General features: G+C 39.4%; 1 protein-coding gene across 1 annotated transcript; it reads left to right on the forward strand.

Annotated features, from left to right (window-relative positions):
• Nucleotides 1-9,022: 9,022 nt before the first annotated feature.
• Nucleotides 9,023-9,685, forward strand: LOC137727562 (uncharacterized). The gene has a single exon (XM_068466406.2). It carries the CDS (start codon nt 9,023-9,025, stop codon nt 9,683-9,685), a length of 663 nt encoding a protein of 220 aa, XP_068322507.2.
• The last annotated feature ends 727 nt before the right edge of the window (nt 9,686-10,412 follow it).

Consider the following 10,412-nt stretch of genomic DNA (forward strand, 5'->3'; position numbering starts at 1 on the left):
TTAATTAATAAGATGTGGAAACTTTATATTCCTCCTAAAGTTAAGATGTTTAAGTGGTTGTTCATTCGTGATAGACATTAAACTAGAAAAAGATTAAGTCATATTGTAATTAATAATTAATAGTGATAAGATGTGTCCTTTTTGTAATTTTGTAGATGAGGACCAAATGCATTTATTTGTTAAGCTAAATTTTGATGGTTCGGTGGTTGGGGACAAGATGGCGGTGAGATTTGTCTTAAGGAATCATAACGGGCAAATTATTGGAGGTGGAGCTTTAAATCTAGATGGTGCCACTATTTCTGAAGTGGAGGCTATGGCTCTCAGAGAGGGCCTTTTTTTTGCTCAGAGGAAGGGCTATACAAAGATTATGGTTGAAGGTGACTCTGAGTTGATCATTCAGTCAATATTGGACCGGGGTACGACACCATGGAATATAATTCCTATTATTGAAGATATCAAGTGGATGGTGACCAATTTTGATTGCATTGACTAGAAACATATTTATAGAGAGGCTAACTTTGTGGTGGATGCCTTCGCTCACCAAGGCCTTCTTATTGTTGATTGTCATATTTGGGATCATTGTATTCCTTCATTTGCTCTTCATGCTCTTCAGTTTGATTCTGTAGGGAACAGTTGTACTCATGGGTTTTCCCTTTAATATATTTTTCTTGATTAAAAAAAACTATCTTGTACGGTTCTGCCCCCGGAGGGGTGGGGGGTGGGGGTGACTATACTTAATTTTAGTACCCAATAATCACCTCTGTTTTGCTTATCCCTCGTTTCAATCTGTCCCCCAAGAACACCCTCTCTAAATTTTTCCATTTTCGCTAACTAATTCTATCTTCAATTTGAAGGACTTTAGTGTGATTTTCCCATTTAATTTTGGCCAACTTTGTCTAATGATGACTCATGGTCGCTATTACGCACTTTGCGCTATTATGCATAGTTGAAACATCAGTGATTACTATTCTTCAAATCTTCCCCTTGTTAGAAGTGGTGGGTTCAATAGTGGTGCGGCTTAGATTCGTAGTGATATTTATGATTTAGGTTATGGATTCACTTCGGGTTTTGGTTGTTTTGGGTTGTGTGGGCTCGAATGTGAGTTATGCAAGATTTTTCTATTATGAGTTTTTTAATTGTTAGTTTAGTGAAATCCCAAAACCCAATTTTTTCCAGCCAAAGAAATTGCCATCGCCCTTCAACCACAAAAAAAATTCCCGATAAATTTCGGAACAGAAAGTCTTAATTTTCTCAGAAATTCTCAAATAGGGAAGACCAGATTATTATTAATTTTATCTCAAAAAGCACTTTGCTTTCTACAAAGCTTACCACAATAGCCCAATCAACATAGCAAGTTGCATGCTCTTCGTCTAGCCAGTCTTTTTCAACTATCTATACATTCTCTACTTCACGCCCTCGCTGCTCAATTTTGAGGTTTTGGTGTTTGGGAGCGACGTCGTTCTGTCTTTAAACTTTGGTTTGCCATTGATTATAATATGTTAGATAGGAGGAAATTCTTTGTAGAACTTAGAAGCCAAAAATAATACTTGAGAGCGAATTTATCTGCCTCTCTCTGTCGTGAGAAGAATCTGAATACTGTTGTCTCATATTTGGAATTCTGGTGACTATTTGTTGTTCTGTGTAAGATTCAAGCTTTCAGGTGATTTTTTATTCCCAGTATGCCGAACTCAGACCTACCCATTGATGAAGAATATGTTGACTTCCTCTTTGTGAACTTCGAGGATAGTCTTGATTTGGAGGAAAGAAACAAGGAATCGATGCATCTAGTAGGCCTTCTCATTTCAGATCAGAAGCCTTCCTAACTGATTGTGAATGATGTTCTGTGAAGTATTTGGAGAAAAATAGGCAATATTAAGGTTTCTAAGGCCAAACCAAACGTCTACTCGATTGAAGTGGGTGAAGAAAAGGTAGCATGAAGAATCCTATAAGGGAACCCTTGGTTTATCAAAGGTGCGCCTTTTACCCTTAAATTTTGGCATCTATATCAATCGCTGGATGAGATTTGTGCCAATAGAGCTATTTTCTAGATCTAAGTCCATGAAATTCTGAGGAATTCTTGTACTACAAAAAATGCTCGGATGCTCGATGTGAAGTGTGGTTCTTTTCTTGGGGTGGAAGACCTAGCCTTTACTGGGTTTCGGGGAATTCTGCGCATCTAGGTTGATATTGATGCTACTAAACCCCTCTTTACCAATTTTCGATGCCCTGTCCCTACAGTTGTAGCATAACTTTCCTCTTGAAATATGAAGATTTGTGGGATTGCTGCTACACTTGCAGACACTTGGGTCATGTCCGAAATTGCAATTGGAAGGTTCCTACGAGAAGGGATGATGCAAATAGGTATAATGCGAAGTTTTGTACGGTGGCCATTTCTAAAGCTTCCATGAACTTGTTCCTGGAGATGGATTTTTCAGCGTCCCGGCCTGGAAAAATAATAACCTTTGGCGAAAAAGATGAGAGCTGGATTGTCACATGGAGGGTGCATATGCAATCAATAAGGTACGAGAGCATCTTAGGGATAATGCCACAGTCGTGTATAGGAAGGATACTCATGGTACCCCGCTGTTTGCTGGCTATGGTACTGTAGCGATAAACTCTGCAGAAGAGACATCACATAGGAGTACTGATGTAGCTGACATGGCGAGACGTTATTCGAGGAAGGTGTCACTGCTCGATTGGGGAAACATGGACCACCTAGATAACCTTGGGACCCATCACCACAATAGGACCTTTACCCTTACGGTTAATAGACTTTCCTTGGATAAAAGTTGGTTTGGTCCTCGTAAGATCCCCCCATTGGGCCTTTACCAACTCAAATAGTTTACTGGTAAGCTCATTTGAAAAGAATTTGGAGACTACTGAAATGACTGGGTCAGTGAGCTTATTGAAAATAATTGAACAGGAAAGGAATGAAGCCCTACATGGTCTACTGACTCGGTGATCAATCCTTTTATGCATGGTGAAACTGCATCCTTCTAGATTTCTCCGAAACATGGCATGACACTGCTTCAAAAGAGGAAAACGCGTGAGGTCTCACCCACCCCTTCCTTTGAGAAATGCCGCAAAACTCTGTTGGGTGGAAAACTCTCCTGCTCATCTATTCTATGCAATAGGGGATCTAAGAAACATGGAGGCCATGGTAGGCATGATGGAAGGGGTAATAAGAAACTTTTGGTGGAGGTTGCTGATGAGGATATCAGGGAGGTGCCCATTAGCCCCTATAAGGAATTCAAAGATGTTGAACTTTAAGGTTGGCTTGGAAGGAAGAAGAGTGGAGACAATTCTCATGTTTTATCGGTTGAGGTTGGCCTCGTCAGCCTTGCCGAGTCCAATGAAAATCATAGTTTGGAACTGTCGAGGGCTTAGGAACCCTTGGAAAGTTTAAGATCTGTTGAGTTTCATTAAGTAGCAATCTCCTATTATGGTTTTCCTATGGGAAACCAAATGTAACGTTAGTTCTCTGAAGAAAGTGTAATTGAGTTGGGGTTTTTCTAGTTTATGGGGTATGGATTCTATGGGCAAATCTGGGGGTTTAAGTCTTATGTAGAAGGAGGATATTGACCTACGAGTCTTGTCCGTATCCTTTCACCATATTGATGCGGAAATTGGGGGCATCGGTGACTTAAACCACTGGCGTTTCATGGGCTTCTATAACGCCCCAAACACTTCTGAACACCATTAGTCTTAGTCATTACTCTGTCGACTTGCGTCCACTAGCTATCTTTCTTGGGTTTGTGCAGGGATTTTAATGAAATTCTCCACTGTTCGAAAAAGAAAGGTAGGCCTCCTTGCCCTTTGTGACATGTTCGCCTGGAGAGGAGTAATTGCGGATTGCCAACTTACGGATTTGGGATTGTTGGGGAACCCCTTCACATGGAAGACGACTCGTGTGGGAGGCATCAAAGAGCATCTTGATCAATATTGTGCTTCGGCTTTTTAGAAAGGTATGTTCCATATTTTGAAGGTGAGCCAACTTAAATTTGGCAAACCAGATCATATACCGGTCATGTTAGAGCTTGTTCAGTCTTATGTCAGACGAAATCATCATGTATTCAGATTCGAAGAGGTTTAGACTCATCATGAAGATTGTATAAAGATTGTGATGAGGTTATTAGAAAGGCTTGGAGCTTAAATGTGGTTGCCTATCCCATGTTTCAAGTTTGTGAAAAGATTAAGGCGACTAGGGTGGCCCTTCTTGAGTGGCAATAGGTGAAATTTAGGGCTTGTGAAAATAAGATTGAGCAAGTGTGGGATCATCTTTCCTCGATTGATGCCTAGCCCTACTCAGCTTTGTCGATCTTGGAGCATTTTGGTCTACTTGATTCTTTTCGCCTTGTTGAAGAGAGTCATTAGAAACAGTGGTCAAATGTGATGTGGATGAAAGTGGGTGATAGAAACACCCATTTTTTTTTTTTTCACCAATGAGTGAATATTAGGCAACGAAAAAATAGAATTGTGGCCCTGATGGATAAGAATGAAGATTGGTAGAACAATGATTATGGGATTGATAGGGTTGCAATTAATTACTTTGAGTCATTTTTTCGTTCTCAGTCTTACCTTTCCTCAGCTGATGAGGCGATTGAGGCCTTGGAGACTCGAGTTACGGAGGATATGATCTGTAATGTCAATTTGCCATTCACAGCATAAGAGGTCAAGGTTGCTTTATTCCAGATACACCCTAGCAAATCACCTGGTTTGGACGGAATGTCTTCGCTTTTCTTTTAGCAGTATTGGCCTATTACTGGTGTGGATGTGAATGAGGCAGTGCTTTCTATTATGTTGTCCGGCCAAATGTTGAGGAAAAACTAATTTCACGCACGTGTGACACACCTTGACCCAAAAGGTCTACCTAGATTCCTAATCGAGCTGTGTTGGTTGACACTGGAAACACTGGAAAGGTGACGAAGACATAAAGTGTAGTGATGTGAAAAATGTGAATAAATTTAAACCTAAAGTGTCTAAATGCAAGAGAGCGCATGTGAGAGGAATTGAACCCAATTCACACGTGATGTCAGAGTATAAGTAAAGTACAATAAAGGTAGGATAAGAATTATACCATCGAAGGTAATCACCTATACCAAGATTTGCCAAGAATCCTTGTCGACATGAAAGCTCTGCTTCTAAAACCTGGAGGGGCGAGAAACAAGGGTGAGTGGGCCTAAAAAATAAAACATTGTAAAAACCTTTTCGAAAACATATGAACCCCTTGGTGTAAAACAAGTATAGTTTCCACATATAACATACTACATATAGTATGAAAATACTTACCGTAGCTAGCAATATCCCAACAACGTAATAGTTCATAATAATTTGTAAATAAACACATAATGCTTGATAGTCACAATATATATAAACAAACATATCATATCGAATACTCATCGACATATGCTGACACACGAGTTCATGCAGATGTATTCTGACATGAACATGACTGGGTGAAAAGAAATGATTTACGCTCTAGTACTACAATCACTTGAAAATTGGCGTTATAGGCATTACATATGAGTTCTAATTGTCTATAGCAATATAGAATATGACTGGCACCTACAATGAATCACAAGTAAGTGCACGGTGTGATGTAAACATACACGTGAAGACTGGCCCTGGCTCAAGCGAATACTAACACCAGTGTAGTACAAGATGAGCATATAAAGTATATATGATTAAGGCATCCCATAATAATACGCATACCTGTGCATCCTACAGGATGTAGCATAATTTCATAAATTCTGTTAATACGCTAATTCTTAAAACGTTGGTCTAATCAAGGTATAACGTAGAAAATTATTTATTAAGCATATATGGAAACTAAATAAATATTTAATATTTAAAAGTAAAGACCTACTCACAAATCATGTCGTCGGGTCGAACCTGCCTTGCGGTCACCGCAAATCCTTGATATGCATTTCACCTAGAAATGAAACCATTTACATAAATGTATAACGTACTAATGTAAATACGTGTTTTTGTACAAAGTTTGGCTAATAAAAGAACAATTTGAAAATGATCAAATTTATAAAAACGGAGGGTGGTTTCGGGTTTGGCACGTTGAGAAACCTAAGGAGGGACCTCAGGTTCCTTCATAGGCCGCCGCACGCACCACCATAAGGTGGCCGCACAAGCAGCCACGCGCTGAGGACATGAGAGCCTACACGCGCGAGTACCAACATACTTGTCTTCCTTTCGAAAGCCCTGGTTTTGCAAGTTTTTGGTCCGACTTCCAAAGCCCATTCTCAACAAAAATCAATGATTCAAAGACCTAAATGAACTAGGAAATGTAAGGAACAAATGTATACCAAAGTCTTGCCGAGTTATAGTTGGACTTGGCCGAAAAAATGGCCTAAAGATGGCTTAACGACCATGGTTCATTTTCCAGAAATCTGGGGAAATCCTTCCTTGAGATGCTTTATGCATTAGATCACCTCCAAATCTCATATTTAAGGTTAAAAACATCACCGGGAGTTCAAAATAAGAAAGATTTGAGGTTTGGGATCCCGATGATTACCTTGATTGTGCATTGTGGAATGTTGCTGTTAAAAGGGTGACGGTGTCACTCTACTTGCATCTGTGCAGTGAAGGAGATAAGGAGCTGAAATAGAGGGTCCAAGATGTGGCCTTGGATTCCTTTGTGTTTTCATAGAAAAGAAGTGAAGATGGTGACTTGTTATGGGTGGCCAGAGAATATGGTGAGGGTTGGGCCCTACTTGGCACACAACACAAAGTCACAAAAGACAATACAGAAAAATATCTCCTGTAAACTTGAATTTACCAAAACGCCCATCACGCTCCGTAATTCATAAAATCTTCGTCGTAACTCCAAATTCAATTTTGCTTGTGCCCATGCATTTGTACCGTCGAGTACTTCAAGAATACGATAAAATAAAGCTCATATGCGTCATGACATGATGGTCAATAATGAAAGTCAATATCTTGCTTTTAGGGGTATTTTCATCAATTCACTTTTTAAAATTTAATAAAATTATAAAATTAAGGACAAGTTATTACACATGGCACTAATTTCTAAATAGCAGGACCCTCGCGATATGTCTCAGCTACGCGCCATTAGTCTTTGCAATGTGGTGTACAAAGTTATCTCCAAAGTTCTGGCCAACAAAATTAAGATATTGTTACCCCATATTATCTCGCAAGACCAAAATGCGTTCGTGCCGAGAAAGGCCATTTCGAACAACACTATCTTAGCCTCTGAGATAGTCAACTTCTTGTACAAACGAAAGAAACGGAAAAAAAAAAGAAGCTTTTTTGCACTTAAGCTTGATATGTGTAAAGCCTATGATAAAATCGAGTGGCATTATTTGGAGAGTGTTTTGTTGAAGATTGGTTACAACACCAAGTAGGTGAATTTTTTGATGATGTGTGTATCCTCTGTGTCATACTCTTTCATGATCAATGGTTTGCCTAAAGGCTATGTACTCCCGTCTAATGGGCTACGGCAGGGAGACCCTATTTTACCATATCTGTTTTTGTTGTGTGCAGAAAACCTCTCTGCCTTAATTGAAAAAAAAAAAAAAGGAATAGTGTGGTGCCACTCAAGGATCTCTGTTTGTCCAACGACTCCTATCATCCACCATCTTTTATTTGCCGATAACTTCTTTGTCTTTGCTAGGGCTCATAAGGCTGATTTTTCAGCAGTCAACTCCCTTCTCCATAGTTACCAATTGGCATCGGAGCAACAAGTAAATCTACCAAAAAAAAAAAAAAGAAGGCAATTTGCTTCAGCTGAAATGTAAAACGCCGTAACCAAAATGCCTTGGTTGATCTCTTCGATGTCAATATGGTTGACCGGCATGAGAAGTACTTGGGACTCTCAACCTTCGTGGGGCGTAACCGTGGAGCCTGCTTTAGCTACATTAAAGAAAGGCTTTGGAAAAAATTACAAGGGTGGAAAGGAAAATATCTCAGTGCTGCCGGTAAGGAACTATTGGTGAAAGTGGTTGCCCAAGCTATTTTGTTGTACTCAGTGTACTGTTACTTTCTGCCTAAGTATTTCTACGATGAGCTACACCAAATCATGGCTTCATTTTGATGGAATGAAATGGGAATGAAAAGCGAATACATTATATGTCTTGGGATAAACTGTGCGGGCCAAAAACGGATGGTGGTCTTGGGTTCCGAAATCTCTATACCTTTAACTTTGGTCTCCTTGCCAAGCAAGGTTGGAGAATTATCTCGAACCCCATTTCTCTTGTTGCAAGGCTCCTTAAAACGAAATATTTCCCGAACTGTTCCTTTATGGATTTGGAGGTTTACTGTAAGCTTCGTTCGTTTGGAGAAGCATATGTGCCGCTAGGGAATCAACAAAGGGGGGTTGCGATGGCAGGTGGGGAATGGCATGTTTATCTCGATGTGGGGTGATCCTTGGCTTCCTTGACCGTCTTCTTTCTAGGTATTTTCTCCCAAAACATTGGGTATCTTTATCTTGGTGGTTTAGGACTTTATTACTAATGAGTATAGGTGGAATAGGGACCTTTTAAACTAAGTATTATCGCCGGAAGAAGCGGCCATGGTTTGATCTGTCCCATTGGGTAAATTTCCCACTACAGATAAACTTGTTTGGCATTATGACAATAAAGGACTATTCTCAGTTAAAAGTGCTTACCATATTACCTGCACTTGGATTCTCCTATCTTCAGTGTCAGCTTTCTCCTATTCGGTTTCTCTTTTCGGTGGGCTCTTGGATAAACAATGGAAAACTTGCTTACCTCCTAAGGTCAAAATGATGGCTTGGCGTCTGATATCTAATATCTTCCCAACAGGAGCAAACTTGAAAAGCAAACGAATCCTAGTGGAAGCCTGATGTACTTTCTATGGTGCTAAACCTGAAACCACCTTTCATTTTCTGCTTGATTGTCATTTTGTGCAATGCCGTTGGCTGTCTTCTCCGTTGGGTGTCTAACCATTTCATGTTGATGATAGTTCTGTGCTTGAATGGGCACTCATTTTGTCACAAAATTTAAAGTAAGTAGACATTGATGGGGTACTTATGATGTTTTGGGCTATTTGGACTGCTAAAAACTTGAAATTCTGGGGTAATGTTGTCAATCCCCTGCCTCGTGTTGCTGTAAATCGGGCATTCCACTGGTGGCAAGAATTCCTAAGCATTGCTTTTACTACAACTGCTTCTAAAGGTCCACTGATCACTCCAAAATGGGTCAGACCTACATCTGGGAGACTCAAAATTAATGTTGATGGTGCGTGGACCATGAATTCCAAGCAGGGTGGAGTGGAGATTGTGGTAAGGGACTTTGATGGCCTTTGTCCTGTGGCTCCTTCCAGGATGTTTACTGATGTTTTCTCTCCGACTCTTGTTGAGGTTTTGGCTAATCGTGCTGGGTTTGAATTGGCCGTTGAAAGGGGTTTTCATAATGTTATTGTTGAAAGTGATTCGCTTCAGCTTATTACCGCTTTGAATGGTTCATCTATGGATTTGTCTCCTTTGAGATTTATTATAGAAGATGCCAAGACTTTGCTGTGGTCGATCGCTGAAATCAGTGCTACTTACATTCGTCGTCAAGCCAACAACGTAGCTCATAGGCTTACTCGTTTTGGGCTCCATTCGAGGGTTGATTGTACTTGGATTGATGATCCTCCGATTATTATATGGGATCTCCTTGATGGGGAACAATCCTTTCCTTGTACTAGCTAGCCATTTGGCCTTTAAAGAAATACAATATTGTCTTTTGATAACAAAAAAAAGAATTGTTGCTTTCATAGTTATGTTGAAATTTATGTTTTGTATGCATCTTTAATATACTGTTAAAATTTATTTTTCTTGAATATCGTTATTTCTTAAAAGCAAAATACAGTTTTAACCTTTATAGTAAAGAGATGCTAAAAGTGCAAAAGGTATATAGGTTTGCAATGTGCAATTTTCCAAAACTAAACTTGTATTCCCCTCATTTTCTAATTGAAGTGCGTAAGATGAATAGGATAATCTAAGTTTAAGAGTCGCCTATGTATGTGTGATAGTCCAACAGATAGGTGATAACTTATCCTGTTATTACCTAAAAGCTTGAAAAAATAAGTGATTGTCATTGTGTTCAATTACAGTGCTGATGTTTTTTTCTAAATTGTTAAATCCGCATTCTCCTTTATGCTTTTTTAGGGAGGATTCATTTGCATTTACATAATCTGTTGCTTTTTTTTTTTTGGTCAAAGAGATAAAATTCATTAATAAAACTAATACAAGAAATTGAAAGCCTAAAGAAAATCTAAATAAAAGCATAAGCCAAAAGTAATTACAAACGAAAAACCCAAAAAGAGCAAGCCTACAACAAGAAAAACCCTAGATCTGGAAGAGTACACACTCCACCACGCTAGCTGCGCCGCCATCGCCGATTCGTCACTACCACGAAGAGAAAGAACCCATGAAC

This window comes from Pyrus communis, chromosome 15, assembly GCF_041283825.1.
Source record: "Pyrus communis isolate YQ-2024b chromosome 15, ASM4128382v1, whole genome shotgun sequence".
Taxonomy (NCBI): Eukaryota; Viridiplantae; Streptophyta; class Magnoliopsida; order Rosales; family Rosaceae; genus Pyrus; species Pyrus communis.